Below are 22,074 nucleotides of genomic sequence, written 5' to 3' on the forward strand. Positions count from 1 at the left end.
AATCCAAAGTAATTACATACAAAATCCCAAGACAATTCCACAATAACAGTATAATTTCAGACTTATTTAGAAGCTTGAAAAAGTCAAATTGTTTCATACCCAAGTTGTAGCTCTGGCAGCATTCCAGAATAACTCTTTGAATGTTGAGCTCGTGAATTGAAGTTTGAAATTGGCCCATATGTGCCTCACACAAAACCTCTTCTCAGCAAAGGGGACCATCTCTTCAAAAGCTTCAAGCAAACCCTGTCACACAATACCATAACATAATCATAAGCACTAACATTTACATAACTGATCAAATTGAAACTATTATGTTTGAGCCTACCTTCTTCCTATCTGACATCTAAGTGAAGCCACCTCCCATTGCTAAATCATCAAGACTTTTCTTCAGGCATTCCAAGAATCAGCACCATGTTTCCTTATTCTCAACCTCAACAGTTTCCCAAGCAAAGGAATAGATGTTGTTGTTCCCATCCTTCCCCGCAGCCACTAGAATGTGACCTGGATAAGAACCTTTCAAATGACAACCATCTACCCCTATCAGTGTCCTGCATCCTTTTAAGAAACTCCTAACCAATGGGGAAAGGCACACATACATCCTCAAGAATAATGGTGGTTCTCGCCTGTCCAACTGATCAACCACCACATTCACCACAGTCCCTGGGTTATATTTCTGTACAACCTTCCCATAGTCCCAAAACTTGGAAAATTGTTCAGAAGATGACCCATAAGTCATAAATTTTGCCCTATCTTTGGCTAGCCATGCCTTGTAGTACCCAATCTTGATTCCCAAATCACTTAACACTTTGTCCCTAAAGCTGCTAATCTTCCAACTGGGGTTGCAGTGACATTTGCATTTATATTTCTCCTCATACATTTATGCTCTAGCCTGAGATCTTGAATTTACCAAGCACTACTCTGGAATAGAGGCCTAGCAATCACCTTGTACCTACACCTCCTAACTTCCTCACTGCATTTACACAGAGGTAGCTTGCTCCTCTTTGAATCCCATTCACAACCACATCTCCTCCAATAAAAAGTGGTTAACTTCTCTTTGTTGTTCTGCAGGAAATAGAACTCATATCTATTTTCAATTGCATGAGTTCTTATGTCTTTCCTAAGCACCAAAATGTTGCTGAATTTCTAATTCTTCACCAACACAACAGGTTTCTTGAAATTTGTCTCCCCTCGAAACCATGGACTGTAATCTTCCTCTTCATCAGAGCCATGTAACTCCTCAACTCATCATCATCACTGTCTTCTTCCTTAAGTTCAAACTCACCCTGCCCAAGATCTTTAACTAGTTGATCCAACTTCTCATGGCTTCCCTGACCTGAAACACCACCATGCTGCACTATTTCCAAACTCCTTTTGACTTCTCCTAGAATCTTACCGGTACCCTGATCCAACCCTTCATCTTCAAAATACCCATCTTCCTCCTCTCCTGGATTCCAATCAATATCAATATCACTTAAATCCTCACTTGAAGATCCAGGATCAGACTCCTCATCATCAATGAATAGCTTCTTTTAAAACTTACCCTTTCCCTTCTCCTCTAATTTCAGTCTCTTGTTTCTTAGCCCAACCTCTTCATTCGGTTTCCCCTTCCTTTTATCATCTGCGGGTTTCAACTTCTCATTTAACACTCCCACCCTCTTATCAGTTTTTGGTGAAAATCTAGGACTCCTCCTAAGTATTGGCTCACTTACTATTATAACATTTTCTGTTGGGTTAGATAATTGCCACCTAGGGCTCCTCCTAACTACTGAAGTACAAGCCTTTTTTGGAGTAAGTTTAGTGGGCCTGCTAGCTTGAAGTGTTGGCTTGGATACACTGTTCTTGGGTGGGCTAAGTGTTTGGGTTTGATTTGGGCCTGCTGTTTCAACTGGATCAGTTTGTTCAGGGCTTTCTTCAGATACAGTACAATACTACTCTAGGTGCCCATCTTTTTGTTTGGCCTCAAGAAACCCCTTTACAGCCTCATCATCCTCTATTTTTCTTTTCCCAGTCATCCATGTGTGTCCCTTCTCTTTGTACCATAACACATATATGTAAGGGACTACCAACCCCTTGTTCCTAAACCATTCAGCAATTAACCATCTCAAGTGCCCCACAGTTATAAAGGACAGAGGTACACCCAACTTCCAATACACAGAAGCAGCCTCATAAACTTGATGCTCAGTCAACTTTCTTTTCTTAAACACAAAACCCCCCAAACAATCTTAGCTTAATGTCAACAGTGTTATCAAGTTGGTCCATATGTGTAATCTACAAGTTAAGAAACAAATCCATACTAAGAACAACTGTAAACAAAGCATGTGACAACCTAAAGCAGTTCAAAACACTAAAGCACAAAATTAAGTGAGTCCACCGACACAAATACCCTACCACATGCTTCTAAAACCATCAATTACAATAAAATGCTTAATTTAATCCAAACACAGTCCCCTAGGGTTTACTTCTTTATTTTCCAAAAATACCCAAACTTTTCAACACAATTGCACAATTAACCATTAGTGGACCGCTACAAATAGTTCAAGGAATCATACCTGGTTGTTGTCAGGAGAATCTCCTACCACAGTCAATGAAGATGACGAATCCTAGGTCCAGTCTTTCCCAGTTGATGTTGTCTTGTTCCAGTCAAAACAACACACGCTTAAGTCAATTGGATAAACTATAATGAAAAAAAAAGAGAAAAATGAAGGCTTCAATTTGACAAGGGAGAGAGTTGTGATTCACATTCAACAATGGAGTTAATGAATTTGGTTGGGAGATGATTATGGAGGAACAAGGCTCAGAGAGACTTGGGGTAAAAAGGGGGGAAGTTTATTAAATTCGAAGAGAGAGAAAGGGTAAAAGGAGGGAAGTTAAATATGTGGGATCCACAAACGGTAAAGTTGACAGAAAACAAACGGAGGTACCAAAAGCTACAGTTTTAAAATTTAATTTGATGGGTATCAATATTAAAAAAAAAATTTAAACAGGTGCGAAAATTCAAATAGGCCAATTTTTGAGGTACCAAAATTAAAATTTTCCTAATTATTTTTAATTTTTAATCTTAACGTAATGGTTCCTGTAGACACCCAAATGTGTCTCCCCAAAACCAAACCCAGCGATGAATACCTTTCATTTCATTTGATTATCAAACAAAGCGAAAGTGTGAAAAGTATAGTGATGAGGATGTTTTTATTAAAATGTCTCTTCTTTCTGTTTTTGAAAATATTTCTTTTCTTACCCTATTTATGAAAAACGTGCATTCCAGTTTAGTTTGGTCCATGATAAGGGTCCAAAATTAATGTAGTTGGATAGGGTTTGAAAAGACCTTTCCAACGATATATTATAAGCCCAATTCCGATGAATAATGAGAAAGTTATGGCCAAAATACTAAACTAGGCCCAAACCGGATTTTACCAACGACCCAATGATCATGTGGAGGGTCCAAAGTTTTAATCCTATTCCTAAACTAATTAGGATTAATTAGAAGCTTCTATAAGTTTTTAAAATATCTTAATTATCCTTTTTGAAAGATAAGATTAAAGAATTTGAGTTAAATAAAAACTTTCCTTTTTTAAAGCTTTCCTTTTTTTAATCCTAATTCTATTCGAATTTAAAGTTATCAAAGACAGTCAGATATTATTTTCGTGCCTAAGAATCTTTAACCAAATTTTATATGGTGGATATATCTTAAAATTATATTTCCAGTAATATATTATAATATTAAATCCGAGTTATAACGAAAAAGATATGAATGAGACATGAAACTCTATCCAAAACTGATACCGTCCCACTATTTCGGCCATATCTTTTTATATAAAAAATATTTTAATCTTATTTTAATTTTATTGAAAGGTAGACTTCAAGAGCTTTCCAACGACATATTATATTCCTTATTTGGACTTCTGGATCAAAAGATATGATAAAAACAAAATCCGCAAAAACTGATGTCCATCGAGTTTTATTTCGAATCGAATTCGGATTCTTTTCTTATTCTTCGACCCTCTTTTTTCTCTATAAATAGAGGTCATATCTCCCCTTTTTTCAATCACCAATTCTCATCAATAATAATCAACTCTCATTAAGAATTTCTTGATTCTCTCTCTCTTTCTAAACCAACCCTTTTTACAAACACAATTCCTCATACATTATCACTAGACATACCTAGCATTGTTCGAAGTTGACTTCGACCTAGACGTGAAAGGTTTTAATTTCTGAGGGTTTGGTCCCAAATCTCTATTTCAATTATTTGATTTAATTGTTTTAATTATTATTTTCCTTGAAGTTACTAAAGTGTGTATTTTGTTATTAGAAAGAGGTACGAGACATCCAAGTAAGTGCTTTAATTGATTTATTGATTTTATGATATAGAAATCATGCTTAGATTGTTATTTTGATTCCTAGTATCATATTAGGATGTTTTATTGATTCCTAGTATCATGTTTAGGATGTTCCTAGTATCATATTAGGATGCTTTCTTTAGTATGATATTTAGGGTGATTTGCTTATATCAATCATGATTCCTACGATACATTTTATTCTCTTCCTAATATTCATAATAGTATCATGTTAGGGTTAAAGCTTTGATATTTATTGTCTAGTGACATGCTAGGGCTTGTTATTAATCTTGTTATTATCATGCCTAGGATCTTACTATTATTATTATGCTTTAACATGGTTATGATTTATTATTATTATTTTTATGATGATAATTATGTTGCTTGATTATATTTTATTGTTATTTCTTGATCACGCCTTTTATGCATGTTTAAAAGGAATTTGTATTTGTAATCACGCTTAATAAGATAATTAATAATCTTGTTTAGGGTTAATTTGATTATAATTCAAGTGATCGCCAATAATAGATTTATTTGTGCATTAATATTCAACCAACATAGATAAACAGGTTTAGGGTTAACCCTAATGATTGCATGTTAGTCAGAAAAGCGCACATGAATACGATCAGAATAAAGTAGAGGCCTATTATTAGGGCAGGTTCAATCTCTTTTAGGTTGGATTTGTACCTTCATCCCCGAACTAGCAGTCATGGTTCCAGACCTATTGGAGTTGACGATCTCCTGGATCGTTAAGGGGTGTAACCTTCACCTCGTGAACGGTTTACAAGTTCCTAAAACTTGTTGGCGACTCTTTTGCTCTATCTTCTTTCCCTTTGGACGCCACCGTACTTTAGTGTATGATCACAGTGGGGTTCAAGCTAGGGATAATGCTTGAAATAATGGCAAGTCAAGAAGAAGTCAATGAACTTAGGAATCAATTGGCTACCGTGAATGAAGCATTGAAGGTTTTAACCCTCAAAATCAATGACCCTATGAAGCAACAACAGATGGACCTCATGCAAGAGAGCTTGAGCAAGATATCTAGTGACTACTAATTTCAAGGCATTAGTTCACAAGGGGTCTCGGTGGACAAGGAGCTTCTTCCACAGAAGTTCAATGCCAACGACATCCCGAAATTCAAGGCAACTGACAACCCTTATTTTCATCTAAGAGCTTTTGAAACAATAATGAGTATTAAGGGTATTGATAAGAAAGTGTTTCCCTCTATATTTTCTCTATCTCTTGAAACTGTTTGCCAACAATGGTTCTTCTCCCTTGGCAAAGAGAGAACCTCTACTTGGGAGTCAATAGTGAACGCTTTCATTGATAGGTATAAGTTCAATATTCAAGTTGAAACCGATTATTGACAACACGAGATGCTAAGACAAAAAGAGAATGAAGGCTTTACTTCTTTCTTCAATAAGTGGAGGGAAACCTCCGCTAAGATGATTGAGGTGCCCACTGAAAAAGAATCTGTGAGGATGTTTATCAAGAATCTCCAAGAGAAGTATTCGAAGCATTTAAAGTATCAACATAATTTGAATACTTTCAAAGTCGTTTATGACATCGGAATTGAAATCGAAGATGACCTCGCAAAGCAAAAAGCTACTAACAATAGTAACCACGGTGGCTGGAAAGGAAAGAAGAACGATAATCCTTCTTCTTCCGAAAACGCCCACTCTAGTAATAATGTTAGTACCTTTGACCATAACGGTGTCTTAGCCATGGAAAATCAAGGATATAAAAAGAAACCTAGGAGAGAAATCACACCCATTGGAATGACCTACGATGCTGCTTTCGACCGTCTCTACGATCGAGGATTAACCTATTGCCCCTACCGAGGATCCAACGCCAGAAAATCGATCTTCAAGATGGAATCCCAACTCTCATTGCAAGTACCATCGAGGACGCGGTCATACTACTGATGAATGCTATAGGTTTCAAAATCTCATTCAAGATCTCATATAAGCAAATAAGATCCCATTGCCTCTAGCTAACGAGAAGACTGGGTGATGATGAAGCAAACGACACAAGACAGAGGCGAGCTTCAACGACGAGATTTCATGACCTCTTTTTTCTATTTCTTTTTTTATTTACCCTTTCCCCCAATAAGTCTAGCATAGACACCTTTCTTTTCCCTTAGATTAATTTTGTAGAATCTTTCTTTTTCCCTTTTAATAAAATGAGTATTTATTTCCTTGCATATGATCATTTCATTACATTGCATTAAAAAAAATAAAAATAAATAAATAAAAAAATCATTGTCAAGCTAAGCACAAGGTATACCAATGATTTGAGGCACCCCTTGTAGCCACATCATATTGCCTTTCACCTCTCTAATTTACAGTCCTTTCTTCATAAACCACTTTGAGCCTCCTCTAACGATACACTTGTCATTTTTCAACCTATATCTACCTAACCTTGGGATGGGATAGTGTGCAACTTATGCAGTTTTCAATATCATAAAAAGATTGAGTGACTTCAAAAGATTAAAATAGAAAAAATAGAAAAATAAATAAATAAAAGTGTACAAAAGGGCAAGTGTTCCAATGTCTTTGACATGAACATGTCTTTGATATGAACATGTCTTAGATTGCGTCTCTTATCGAGTGCTCGGTACCGTTCCTGAGAAACATGAATGCCAAGTGAGTGATATACCGCATGATCGGGATTTCCCACACTTATAAAAATAAAATAAATGCTAAAGCAAAAAAAAAAAAAAAAAAAAAAAAAAAAAAAAAAGAGAGAGAGAGAAAAGAGAGCTAAAAAAGAGTAGAAACTCAAGCATGAAAATACAAATATTCAATAGCAAAGTTGCACACCTTGGGGGCTTATCTAGGGTCTTGAGCCTTTTATATCCTTCTTCTATAACCTTTAGCCTAACCACGTTACAACCCTTCAAAAGACCTTTTTAAGGTATACACACTTGTGCGAGGTTTGGCTAGAGCTACGTTCGGCCTGATTTCTAACGGATACGTAGGCAACCTCACATCGAGGTGCGGCCGTAATAAACATGCATTCATATTCACATTCACATTCACACATCATGTTCATATCAAGGGATCTCCAATGCTCATCCCTATTCACTTAGAGCTAAACTTGGGGGCTTGATCCTTACATCATTAGCTTACCTAGCCTAAGAGTCACCACCATTTGACTCTTTTAAAAAATAATATCTTTCCACACACTTAGCCTTTGCGGCATAACTTTAGAATCACTATCACACACATCACAGATACATGACCAAATAGTACTTCCCTTAGGAACCCTTTGTCATGAAATCTTAACACAACGCTGAAGCATGCTTTGTCATATCAACATCACTCATTAATCATAATCATTATTGCATCGAAGTATGAAGTGCTTAGCCTCCATGCCTAAGTTACCCAAATACTTTCATCATTGAGTCAACTAAGATAACCTAGATGAATTAACCTTTGCACCTTGAGAGATAGTATCAAATGACATTTGACTAAGCTCATTCAACATGCACCTTCAAAAACTTTGCTTCTTTATTTCTTCGCGTCTTTGTTTTTCGGGAGAAAGTCGGTACCCTCCACAAAAATGACGGAAATTTTTTTGCCTTTTTGCATTTTTCGAGTCGCACAATCACATTACAATGCACACACGAGGCATGTACACATTGAGTCATGTCGTGTTATCACATTGAGTCAACACTAAGTCTTAGGTCAACCCTAAAGAAAGATAAGCAAAGTCCTATGGTCAAAGATATAAATGCAGGTGCATCCCAGCAAGTGAGGACATTCCCGGATTTTTTTTTTTAAAAAACGCGAATATGATGAAGGAGATTCCTCCAAGATAAGAGGAGTTACATTGATCGGTAAATTAGAGATGAAGAGCTTTAATTTACAAAATATTTGAGCTGATTTGGTTGAAAGGAAACGACCAAGCTCAAAGTTCGGAGCAAAACCAAGCAACAGCGGCAACAAGAGCAGAATAGGGAAGACCCGACTCCAGCGCCAGACGACAAGGCTGTCGCCCGGCGACAACATCTGTCGTTTAGCGATAAAGTTTAGCTCCTGGCGCTAGATCCCAGCGTCTGGTGACAGAGCCAATTCTTGGAGCCAGCGATATTTCACCAGCGACAGAGCTCGAAGCCTCTCAGAATGGTTATTTCGACCTCATACAGCGATTTCAGGTTCCTTGGTACGCCAGTTAGCCCCTATAAGCAAATTGACATGATTAGTAGTCGGCTCGATTACAATCGTAGTAAGTGATTAACCTGACAAAAAAGCGTCTCACTTAGCTTAAGCGCCTAAGCATTGGCTCATTACAAACACCAAGGAATCGGTTCAAAAGCAAGCGCATCACTTATACGACAATTTTTCCAAGATTGGATTGTCATCTCCAACTGAAAATATTTGCAATATATGGATTGTCACGCATCTTCTTCAAACGACAATTTTTCCAAGATTGGATTGTCATCCCTGGCAAAGTTTCCAAGCGTGGATTGTCGTGCTCCTTCTTTGTTTGGCAAGTTTTTCCAAGTTCCGATTGTCATACATTCATGGATCTTTGGCAAGTTTTCTGAGATTGGATTGTCATACACCCAGTTCCCTATGGCAAAATTTCCCAAAGGATTGTCGTAGGTCTCTACTCATCATAAATTTCGGCAAAAGTTCCTCAACGTGGATTGTCATTCATTTCAGCAAGTGGCAAAGTTTCCCAAAAGTGGATTGTCGATCAACTCTTTTTTGGCAAATGTTCTAAGACGCGGATTGTCAATTGTGTTAATATTTTCCTAAAAGGATTATCGCATAGCGTTGGAAAATTTCCAAGGTGGATTGCTTTCAAAGGTTATATTCCAAGATGTGGATTGTCGATCGTAGCAAAGTTCTTATGACAGATTGTTACGAAGCATTGGCAACTTTTCCCAAAAATTGGATTTTGGCAAATTTTCCGAGATACGAATTGTCGCTTCATCGTGGCAACATTTCCAAGGATGGATTTTTACGAAGCATTGACAACTTTCCCTAAATCGGATTGTCATACGTCATACAAGAGTTGTGTTGGCAACTATTCCCAAAGAAAAGAGGATTGTCATCACAAAAAAAGCACCGACATACTGGTTCACAAGCAGCAAAGCGCCGACGTACTGGCATAGCAGCATTAAGGATCAACAAGCAGTGATCTTTTCAAAGACTATCACAGCGGAAATTGGAGGCAGTTACAGGCATAGCAGTCTTCAGGCGGTATTCTCTAGCTTGCGGAAGATCTTCACAACAAATCGGTTACCTCTAGAGACGTGTGCTCGACGGTGCAAGATACGCGTTTCTTAACTCTTTTATCTGTTTAACTAACGCTAGTTTGCAGGTATCGGCGTTACAAGAGTGGTTTAGGATCGCAGAACGTTCTGAATCATTCTCCGTCCTTATCGCTACTTTGACTTTTGTTTTCGAAACTTGCGTTTCTCCAAACTCAATCAAAGTGGGGGCTTCTGTAGACACCCAAATGTGTCTCCCCAAAACCAAACCCAGTGATGAATACCTTTCATTTCATTTGATTATCGAACAAAGCGAAAGTGTGAAAATTCTAGTGATGAGGATGTTTTTATTAAATGTCTCTTCTTTCTGTTTTTGAAAATATTTTTTTTCTTACCCTATTTATGAAAAACGTGCATTCCAGTTTAGTTTGGTCCATGATAAGGGTCCAATAATAGTGTAGGTGGATAGGTCTTGAAAAGACCTTTCCAACGATATATTATAAGCCCAATTCCGATGAATAATGAGGAAGTTATGGCCAAAATACTAAACTGGGCCCAAACCTGATTTTACCTACGACCCAATGATCATGTGGAGGGTCCAAAGGTTTAATCCTATTCCTAAACTAATTAGGATTAATTAGAAGCTTCTATAAGTTTTTAAAAGATCTTAATTATCCTTTTTGAAAAGATAAGATTAAAGAATTTGAGTTAAATAAAAACTTTCCTTTTTTAAAACTTTCCTTTTTTTTTAATCCTAATTTTATTCGAATTTAAAGTTATCAAAGACAATCAGATATTATTTTCGTGCCCCATAATCTTTATCCAAATTTTATATGGTTGGATAGATCTTGAAATTATCTTTCCAGTGATATATTATAATATTAAATCCGAGTTATAACGAAAAAGATATGAATGAGACATGAAACTCTATCCAAAATTGACACCGTCCCACTATTTCGGCCATATCTTTTTATCTACAAAAGATTTTAATCTGATTCCAATTGGGTTGAAAAGTAGACTTCAAGAGCCTTCCAACGACATATTATATGTCTTAGGCCCTGTTTGATTCAACTGAATTTTGCTGAACTGAAATTATTTTTACTGAACTGAACTTATTTTTACTGAACTGAACTTAATTTTACTGAACTTAAATTATTTTTACTAAACTTAAATTATTTTTACTAAACTGAAATTATTTTTACTGATTTTCTATTATAATTCTTCTTTAAGAAAACTGAATTTTACTGAACTGAACTTAATTTTACTAAACAGAAATTAATTTTACTGAACTGAAATTAATTTTACTGAACTAAACTTATTTTACTGAACTGAAATTAATTTTACTTAATATTATTTTTTTAAGGTGAAGAGAACAGGGCCTTATTTGGACTTCTAGATCAAAAGATATGATAAAAACAAAATCCGCAAAAACTGTTGTCCGTCGAGTTTTATTTCGATTCGAATTCGGATTCTTTTCTTATTCTTCTACCCTCTTTTTTCTCTATAAATAAAGGTCATATCTCCCATTTTTTCAATCATCAATTCTCATCAATAATCATCAACTCTCATTAAGAATTTCTTGATTCTCTCTCTCTTTCTAAACCAACCCTTTTTACAAACACAATTCCTCATACGTTAGCATTAGACATACCTAGCATTGTTCGAAGTTGCCTTCAGCCTAGACGTGAAAGGTTTTAATTTATGAGGGTTTGGTCCCAAATCTCTATTTCAATTATTTGATTTAATTGTTTTAATTATTATTTTCCTTGAAGTTACTAACGTGTGTATTTTGTTATTAGAAAGAGGTACGAGACATCCAAGTAAGTGCTTTAATTGATTTATTGATTTTATGATATAGAAATCATGCTTAGATTATTATTTTGATTCCAAGTATCATGTTAGGATGTTTTATTGATTCCTAGTATCATGTTTAGGATGTTCCTAGTATCATGTTAGGATGCTTTCTTTAGTATGATATTTAGGGTGATTTTCTTATATCAATCATGATTCCTGCGATACCTTTTATTCTCTTCCTAATATTCATAATAGTATCATGTTAGGGTTAAAGCTTTGATTTTTATTGTCTAGTGACATGCTAGTATAGGGCTTGTTATTAATCTTGTTAGTATCATGCCTAGGATCTAACTATTATTATTATGTTTTAACATGGTTATGATTTATTATTATTATTTTTATGATGATAATTATGTTGCTTGATTATATTTTATTGTTATTGCTTGATCACGCCTTTTATGCATGTTTAAAAGGAATTGGTATTTGTAATCACGCTTAATAAGATAATTAATAATCTTGTTTATGGTTAATTTGATTATAATTCAAGTGATCGCCAATAATAGATTTATTTGTGCATTAATATTCAACCAACATAGATAAACAGGTTTAGGGTTAACCCTAATGATTGCATGTTAGTCAGAAAAGCGCACATGAATACGATCAGAATAAAGTAGAGGCCTATTATTAGGGCAGGTTCAATCTCTTTTAGGTTGGATTTGTACCTTCATCCCCGAACTAGCAGTCATGGTTCCAGACCTATTGGAGTTGACGATCTCCTGGATCGTTAAGGTGTGTAACCTTCACCTCGTGAACGGTTTACAAGTTCCTTAAACTTGTTGGCGACTCTTTTACTCTATCTTCTTTCTCTTTGGACGCCACCTTACTTTAGTGTATGATCACAGTGGGGTTCAAGCTAGGGATAATGCTTAAAATATTCCCTATAGTTCCAAGATATTATTTGCATTCAAGGTAATTTTTTATTTATTTATTTTGTATTTAAACATAACTTGAGGCATTGTCCGGGTCCCAAACTAGTTAGTGATACTTAAAATCTATTACACATTAACAAGTGTGAAATTCAAGTATTACAACTAAAAGTTTAAGGGATCATTTGGTTAGATCTTTTGTAATGGGTTGAAATGAAATTAGATACAATTCTATTTATTTTTTTGTTTGGTTAAACTTTTTAACTATAGTATTGCATACTAAAAGAATTCTAACTTCACCTTACCTACTACTATCTCTCTCATATTTACAATCCATTTCATTAATGAAGTATAAAACCCATTTCAACAATGAAACCATACAACTTTAGACTAGTATGAGATTTAAGATTCATATCCCTAGTAAGTATAAATACAAATCCATTCCAATATAATGAATCAAACACCCTATAAAAGTAGGGGTGTCAATTCGGATGATCGAATCTGATTTGATATGGTCGGATAAGGTCAGGTAAATTTATAAAGTTAAATCATACTAAATTATTATATCTACGCGAGTCCAAATATAAATTGGATCAATTTCGGATCAAATCAAATCGGATGTGCTTTTGACACCTCTTACCTAAAAGCGAGATAAGCGTACCGTGGAACTACATGAAACGAGTAAGATTATAACAAGTATGGGATGAGAATCTAGGAGAGAAGTAAGAAAGAATACGATAAATATGGAACCCACACCACAAAATGGTGACGCCAACAATTTTGGCCACACTGATGAAGTCCCATCCCATATAGATCAAAGCGGTGTTTATGGATCTACCTTCCGTCCTTCGACAACAAATCTTTTTTCCCCCTAAATCAATCCTTCTGTAAACACCTCCTCACATCACCCCTTACATTACAACCTTACCCAAATCCAAAACCCAACAACAAAACAAATTTCAACCGATTTTTAAAAGCACTGAATTTCATAGTTTGACTCTTTCTTTCTCAAATTCCTACCCTTTTTTTTTTTCTTCTAATTATATCATCGTCTTTTTCTTTTTCATCATCATCATTTCCTTATTTTCATAGGAAAAAAAAAAAAAAAAAAAAAAACCGTTATTATTTATGCTTTGGACAGCCGCCATTATCAATACTGTATTAAACTCCTCAATTTTCAAGGCACCCCATTTCTTAAGTTTGGTCAGATTTTCAGGAACTATTGTTCAATAGTCGGTTGTTTGATTACAACAGCTCTAATAATGTTAGTGTTAAATCTTTTCCTCATGTTCAGGGTTTTCTTCTAGCAAGATTTATTTATTTGCTTCAACAGTTCCTTCATTTCCCGCTAAAATTTCCAGTTTTTTTCATTTCATTTGATTTTTCTGGTGATTTTAACAGCTGGGTTTTGAAGATTTCCTGTGATTATAATCTATGCAACTTTGGATATTTCTCATCTTGTGTCTGACTTTGAACATCAGTTGACTAAGGTATCATTATAATCAATCGTAATTTTTTTTTGGGTATTTTTTTTTGTTATTATATGTTTGCTATTTTTAGGTGATGCTTAGTAATTGAGTAAATGATTTTGACTTTGTCTAAAGGGTAAATACAAATTAATTTTTTTGCATTTGCTTTATATAATTTTATTGTCAATTTAGTCCATCCTATACCCGGCTGTAAAATTTAACATATTCAGGCATCCTCCCCGTGCGTGCCTCACGCCCGAGTGGATGGAAATATGCTAAATTATTTATGAGAGAATGAGTTGAATTGTATTGATGATCTTGGCTAATATTTATAGCCTACAAAAGATAACCTATACAATATAAAACTCTATCATATAAACTTCCATAAATAGTTATAAATATGATCTTGGCTAATATATTGATTACTATCTAGATGATCACTGGATGAAAAAATTAAATATATGTGAGCTTATATTGTTTATTTGTATTGTTTTCCTTAGGTCTTTGTTTTGAAGTGGTTGAATTGCAATTTGCAAGTTTGTGAACAAGTTTTCATTTTCTGCGGATTATCTGCCTGGTTTAACTTGGTGTTAAGGGACGAATATATTGAAGACTTCAGCTGTGGAAGAGAAAATTTTGGTGGTGTCTACGTTATGTATGTTTTGTCTTAGTCCTGTTATTTTAGGAGGTAATTTTGTTGTTTTTTTTTCATGGAATACTCCTTTTCTCCTAAGGAAAAAGGAGATAGTTTTTGGGCTTCTACAAGTCCTCAATCAGATATCCCTATGTCGGTTAATGGCGAAACAATGAATTCGACTGAAGATCATCAGTTTGTAAACATGTCGGACATGATGAGTTTGGATGGTTATGGTGGATGGTGCAACAGCCCCTCTTCAAATGAGCAGTTGTTAGCATCTTATGTGTTATCATCACTTCCATTTATGCCTACGAATTATGCTGCTTATGATCAACTTAGTTTTGCTGAAAATGCCAATTCTGCATTTCCTATGAATGACAGTGGGTGCAGTACTCTGAATGTGTTTGGAAGTCCTCTTAATAATGTAGATAAATTGGTGCTGCCACATAAAGATGCACAGCTTAGTCCTCCAGTAGGTTCATCAGAGGATAATGATTCTTCTTCGAAACAAGAGAACATATTTATGCTGTCGCAGAATAGAATTCCTCGGCCTCTTGGGCTTTCACTGCCTGAGAGGATGCTTCGTATGTTATCATTATTTAAAGAGTCATCTGGGGGAGGTATTTTGGCTCAAGTGTGGGTTCCTATTAGATCTGGAGATCACTATATATTGAGCACGTGTGAACAGCCGTACTTGCTTGATCAAATGCTGCTAGGTTATCGCGAAGTATCCAGGTCATATACTTTCTCTATTGAACAGAAACCGGGCTCCTTTCCTGGGCTTCCTGGGCGTGTATTTATTTCCAAGTTACCAGAGTGGACTTCAAATATAAGTTATTATAGTTCTGCTGAATACTTAAGAGTTAAACATGCTCTTGATCATGAAGTTCGTGGATCTGTTGCATTACCAATATTTTCTCCTGATGAAAGCTCATGTGTTGCTGTGTTGGAGCTCGTTACTGTGAGAGAAAAATCCAACTTTGATATAGAGATGGAATCTGTTTGCCATGCTCTTGAGGTAAGTTTGTCATTTTACTTTGCGCATCCTAGAAAACTTGTTCCTTCATTAACTGGTTTAGGTTGGAGCCTTAATTTTGGGGCTATCAAATTTTCAATGCATCTATTTATGTTGTTTTGACATGTGGTGATTTTTTTTTGCCGTACGCTTATGTTGAGATGTTATTATGATTTTGAACTTTGGTTGTAAATTTGTAATGTCAACTTCTGGCGTAATTTGAAACCAAGTGTCCACTTCTCCTGACTTTAATTCCCCCATTAATCTATTAACTAGTGTCCATCTTCGTTTAATCTAATCTTTGTTTCCATTAGGATTCCTATAATTGGCCTTTCGCTTATATTTGTTTCAATTAACATATCCTTAGACCCGGATCCATACAGTTTCCTTGTCTTCATCTATCACTCCATGTTTAATTCTATTGAGCGTCTCAGGGAAACAATGCATCTTGACAGCTTTCTGTTAAAATTGTCATCCTAATGTGATCTTTCATGATCATTGCTGCTGATTACTTCCTCCATTTATAAATAGTTGACAAGTTCAATTTAGCCACACATATTAAGAAGAGAAGAGAGAGTAAGAGAGAATGATAAAGCAAGTGGGGTTGCTAGTAAATGCAAAGTATAAAACTTAATTAAAAAAAAAAAAAAGTGTCAACTAAAAAAACTTCCTAAAAAGGAATACGTGTCAACTAATAAAAACGGCGGTAAGTATATGTTAAACTGTAAACAAGTATTGACTCTTACCTAGGGATCCGTGGGCCCTTTAATTTTTGGCCTTTGTCCTATAGAGTCCTTTGGATAAATAGCATATTTTTACAACTTCCTCTGTTTTTATTTAGATACATCATTTATTTAATTGCAAACTACTTGGCAGTTTTTGGAGTAGAGAGAGAGAAAGAATGAGGGTCCATGTGATAGGAGAGAGATGGAGAATATTTAATAACATAAAGAGAAAGTGATGCATCTAAATTAAAACTTCTATTTTTAGAAAGTGATGCATCTAATAAAAAACAAGGGAAGTATCAGTTAAAATATTTTACAGCATCCAAAATTGGTGTGAAGCTTCTTAAATCTTCTCTATCATTTCAGGCAGTAAATTTGAGAACAGCTACACCTCCTCGGCTTCTTCATCAGGTATATTTCTGGATTTATGAAGCTATATAGATTTTTTCCTGTATTTTACTCCTTGCATGTGCTTTAAAAATTGCAAGCCTAATCCAACACTTCTTCAATTTGGTACTTACAGCACCTCTCATTAAACCAGAGGACTGCCTTGGCAGAAATAACTGATGTGTTAAGAGCTGTGTGCCATGCACACAGATTGCCTTTGGCTCTTACATGGATCCCCTGCACTTATGAGGAGGAAGATGGTGAAAAAAAGTTTAGTGTATATGTTCAAGATAATAGTTTAAATCTGAATGAAAAGTCTGTGTTGTGCATTGAAGAGACTGCTTGCTATGTGATTGATAAAGAAATGCAAGGATTTGTCACTGCATGTGTAGAACATTGTCTTGAAGAAGGACAAGGTGTTGCTGGAAAAGCCCTTCAATCAAATCTTCCATTTTTCTTCCCTGACATAAAAAATTATCATATTAGTGAATATCCACTTGTCCAACATGCCCGGAAGTTTGGGCTGGGTGCTGCTGTTGCAATTAGACTAAGGAGCACTTATACTGGGAATGCTGACTACATATTGGAGTTCTTTCTGCCTCTTAATATTAAAGGGAATAAGGAGCAGCAGCTATTGTTGGATAGCCTTGCAGGTACCATGCAAAGAATATGCAAGAGCTTAAGGACTGTTACAGATGCAGAACTGGTAGGTTCTCCAGATTCAAAAGTTGAAAATCGTGAAGCATCACCAAGCTTTTTTCCAAGAGATTTACCACAGTTATTTGCTCAAAGCGGATCAATTGGAACTGAGCAGATGTCTTTTGATTCCCCTAGCATAATAAATGATCAAATCAAAGAAGATGGCCATTCTGAGAAGGTATTGTCCATATCTGTCCCCTAATTAAAACTTTGATATTTTGTGATAATTCTTCGATATACTCATATCAAATAGATGATTTCATTTTGTAGTGAGCTGTAGTTTTGAAATAATAGTACCTAGTCACCACAATATAAACAAGGCTTCCTATGTCATTTAATGAACATAATTTTTTGAGTTGTGGGGAGGGGTTTTTTTTTTTACTGAGAACAGTTAAATTGACTGTTTTGCCGCTTAATTATGATAGCTTATTAGTGTGTATTTGTTTTGTGCTGTAATGTGCATCTGCTTGATTTTGTTAGGAGTAGTTGATTAGTAATTATTTTGATGGGATTGTTTTTTGTGTCTTGAATATAGGCGTTGCAACATAAATCCCACTTACTAATTGACATTTTTTACGTTGATGGCTTCACACTACTGTCTTTGATGAACTTCATTTATTTGTTGTACTTTAAAAATTTAATATCTAATTCTTACACTTAATTTTAAAAAGCTCAAATAAGAAGGGTTTCCTGTGACAGATCGCAAGGTAGATGTACTCTCATGATCTCATCATGCTCACGAGCCACATTTAAATACACACGTCTTAATATTTACTTCCTTTGTTTCTCAATGCTTTCATCATTTTGAGTATACACGTTTGCCAACTTACTAGTTTGGCCATTACTATGTTTGATTATGCTTTATTAAAATTTACAAAAATAAACTATATATATAATTAAAATATATAGGAAAATTTGCGAGAAAGGTCCTTTTAAGCGGTCGACCTTGTGAGAAAGACCCTTTTATAAAAAAGGTGGCACAAAAGGTCCTTTTATCCATTTTGGGTTGTGTAGAGGGTCCATTGACCGAACTCCGGCGTTGACTTTTTTAAGTGGTCGACCTTGTGAGAAAGACCCTTTTTTTTCCGGCGTTACAGAGTTTTCAATGATAATTTATTATTTTTGTAGGCAAGTGGTTCTAGAAGACCAATGGAGAAAAAGCGAAGTACAGCAGAGAAGACAGTAAGCCTAAGTGTATTGCAGCAGTACTTTTCTGGGAGTCTCAAGGATGCTGCAAAAAGCATTGGTGGTAATATTTCCTTACTTAGTTTTTTGGATATTGTCTAAAATTAAGATGTACTCCGTAATTTGAAGCTAAGTATAATGATTTTATTATTTCAAAAAAAAAAAGTAGGGAAATTATCAATGATACACTACAGGTTTTGACTTTTATCAATGATACACTTCATTAAACTTTCATTGTTAGCGGTACACCTAAACTTTTCCCTAATTAACAACGTAAACTAAACGTTAAGTGTGATTAGTTGATAGCAATTTTGGTCTGACTTGGCTTGACTAAAATGCCACCCCCCCCCCCCCCCCTCCTCCCAAGTCCCAACCCACTCATTAACACTCCCTCCAAGCCCAACCAACAACATTAAATACAAAACTTTTGATTGTTCATCTCCCTCCAAGCCATTGATTTTTCAGAAAAAAAAAAAAAAAAAAAAAAAAAAAGAAAGTAAAAAGAAAAGACTATGAATGGAAAGGGAGCATACAAACAGAAAGGTGTATAAGTAGGGGAAATTTCACAAAAACGGAGAGAAAAATGCAAGGAAACTTTGGAGGGAAATTTAATGAGAGGGGCAATTCAGTATCTTTAGCCTCCTAACCTTTAAAACGCTGTTAACTAATCATAATTAACGTTTACTTAACGTTTGGTTACTGTACTTAATTAGGGAAAAGTTTAGGTGTACAACTAATAATGAAAGTTTAATGAGGTGTATCATTGATAAAAGTCGAACCTGGAGTGTATCATTGATAATTTCCCAAAAAAGTATTATGATTTTTTCGTGATTATAGTTCTCGAATGAAATGTTTCATCTGATCATTGGATAGAATATTTGTTTTTGCATTTTAGGTTTTACTTTCTCTTAATTCCTGTTGCACTACCCAGTTTTATATTGTCGGTGTTCACTAATTGCTGCGTTATTCAAGAGCACCTAGGCTATAGCTATTTATTAGTAATGCTATTTTTATGCATTAATAAATTTCTGTTGCATATTGAACATTTCTTCTTTTTTCCTAGCTCTTTAAAAATTTCAAGTTTGTAGTGTGCTCAAGGTTAATACGCAGGAATGTATGCATTCTATACATGTATTTTGAAGTGGTACTTATTTTATGTGTTGCACCCAGTCTAAAGTATGTTATTATTGTCAATCAAGTTTGTTAATGAACCTAGTGTCAGCCCATCATTGCCGCAAGATTGTTGATCTTTCCAAAATAACATGTTTAAATAAGCTAATGAATAGAGCTCTAAAGTCCCCATAATTTTGCAGTTTGCCCCACCACATTAAAAAGGATATGCAGACAGCATGGTATATCAAGATGGCCTTCACGGAAGATAAACAAGGTGAATCGTTCACTGAGGAAAATCCAAACTGTTCTTGATTCTGTTGAGGGAGTAGAAGGGGGATTAAAGTTTGATCCTACGACAGGGGAGCTTGTGGCAGCAGGATCCGTTATACAGGAGCTTGATGCTCGGAATAATCTATTTTTGCCCTGCAAAATTTTACCTGTTAGAAAGTGTGAAACTGGTAAGCAAGATGAACTGTGCTTCCCTTCCACATGTCTAGTCGGAGAAATTCCAGCTGTTAAGCTGGAGAATGATTCTTGTGTAATTGGACAACAAAAAAAATCAATTACATCGAGTGATTGTATTGAAGAGGTGCGAAAGTCTGATTTAGACATTGGATCACTTCATCTTAGGGATCACAGTCAATATCGTCATTTTGTTTCCCAGAACCCTGGATGTACAGTTGCTCCAGATGAGATGGAAAGTGACGACGGAGTGACTGAGCACAATCAGGCTACTTCTTCAGGCATGACAGACTCGTCAAAAGCTTCTGGATCCACGTCTAGCTCACCTAACAGTAATCATAAGCAGAGACAATCCGAAGATAAAATGAGCCATGAAGATGGTGGATCACGAATTGCAATTAAAGCCACCTATAAGGATGATACGGTCCGCTTTAAATTTGAGCCCTGTACTGGATGTCTTCACCTGTACGAAGAAGTCGCAATTCGATTTAAGATCCAGGTAGGAACCTTCCAGCTCAAGTACCTTGATGATGAAGAGGAATGGGTGATGCTAGTAAGTGATTCAGATTTACAAGAGTGTCTAGAAATAATGGAATATCTTGGAAAAAACAGCATCAAGTTTCTCGTCCGTGATTTATCTTGTAGTATAGGCAGTTCAGGTGGTAGCAATTGTTTCATACCTGGAATTTGTTAGGTAGCTCCTTGAACTACTCAAAATTTCAACTGAAACTCTTGGCTTCTTCAAAATTAGAGAAAAGGGTCATGGATAGACAATCAACCTGGTGGCTGAAAATGTGAAACATACTATTGGCCTTCCAGATTGACGGCGACTTACAAAATACAGTAGATGTAGGTTTGTACAGTAGATTTAGTAGCTTATGGATGTGTTAGTGAAGCAGAGTAAGGCACTCCCTCTTCGTAGAAATTGTCTCTCTTTTTTTAATGTTTTGTATAGAAAACTTTCTTTCGATATCCAACACAAGTCGATCCAAAATCAAGTTTTGAAGCTTTTGATTCATTGAGTAGTTTGCTGAAAAAGAGGATTGTTTGTGGTTAATTTCTTATTACATAATTTGGACTCTTACCAATTTGTATTAGGTATATCTAGAGTATCATGCTCAATACAGAAGGCTTTAAACCCAAAAAAAACAAAATGAAAGCACAATTGGAGTACCTATTGTACTCTGGGCACAAATTTAATTCATGGGCTAAAGGTACTCTGGGCACAAATTTATTTCATGGGCTAATGAAATCCAAATAAAGAATGGATTTAATTCATGGGCTAAAGAAATCCAACTAAAGAATGTGCACGCAAGGTTAAGTTGGACGATATTACAAGTTTACAACTTAAGAAAACGAAACAACAGGAAAACAATCCTTGTGGTAATGAATAATGTGTGCACTCGGGTGCATCATACAACCGGTTAAAAAAAAAAGGCAGAAAGAACATAAAGGTGTTTGAAAAAAAACATACAGATGTTTGAAAAAGAACATATATGTGTTTGACAAAAAACATATTTGTGTTTGACAAAGAAGATGCATTACCAAAAAATATAAAGACATTACAAAAAGAACGTGATAAAAACTTTTTTGATATTTCATAGAAAATTACATATTAATGGAAAAAAAATCTTTACCAAAGATATTATTTCTTCAAAAATAGTTTTTTCTCTCTCCAAAAATTCAACTTCCCATGATAATTTTAGTTTTCTCTCTCTTAAATTATTTTGAGCTAAAAATAATTCAAGATTTTATTTTCAAATAAAATTTCAAAATTCAAAATAGCATATGTTAAAAGAATATATGTTATAATGTAAAGAGCATACAGTTCATACATAGAGAATACCTGACAATGGTTCTACTGGATTTGGGGGTGTTGTTCGAGATTCGGTTGCAGATGCCATGGCAGCTACGTGCTGGAACATTTAGGGAAGCTATTAAGCTGATATTAGTGAAGCTATGGCAACAAGACATGCCCTTACTATCGCCCTTGAAGCTGGTCTTCACAAGCTTATTGTTGAAACTAACTCTCTTAAGCTATTTAACCACTTGGTGGAAAGCAAATTTGACAATACGGCTTTTGGTTTGATGGTTAAAGATAGGCAAA

At 35.3% G+C, this 22,074-nt stretch overlaps 2 protein-coding genes across 2 annotated transcripts; one reads left to right on the forward strand and one right to left on the reverse strand.

Annotated features, from left to right (window-relative positions):
* Positions 1-403: 403 nt before the first annotated feature.
* LOC145632771 (uncharacterized) lies at positions 404-877 on the reverse strand. Its single transcript, XM_081685111.1, has one exon. The coding sequence runs from the start codon at positions 875-877 to the stop codon at positions 404-406; it is 474 nt and encodes a 157-aa protein (XP_081541237.1).
* Positions 878-13,106: 12,229 nt separating this feature from the next.
* LOC145556046 (protein NLP9-like) lies at positions 13,107-20,985 on the forward strand. Its single transcript, XM_081617727.1, has 7 exons — positions 13,107-13,539; positions 13,677-13,765; positions 14,245-15,399; positions 16,488-16,532; positions 16,645-17,385; positions 18,336-18,456; positions 19,706-20,985. Exons 3-7 carry the CDS (start codon positions 14,455-14,457, stop codon positions 20,659-20,661), a joined length of 2,808 nt encoding a protein of 935 aa, XP_081473853.1. The 5' UTR covers positions 13,107-13,539; positions 13,677-13,765; positions 14,245-14,454; the 3' UTR covers positions 20,662-20,985.
* The last annotated feature ends 1,089 nt before the right edge of the window (positions 20,986-22,074 follow it).

This window comes from Chenopodium album, chromosome 1, assembly GCF_948465745.1.
Source record: "Chenopodium album chromosome 1, dcCheAlbu1.1, whole genome shotgun sequence".
NCBI classification, from domain to species: domain Eukaryota; kingdom Viridiplantae; phylum Streptophyta; class Magnoliopsida; order Caryophyllales; family Amaranthaceae; genus Chenopodium; species Chenopodium album.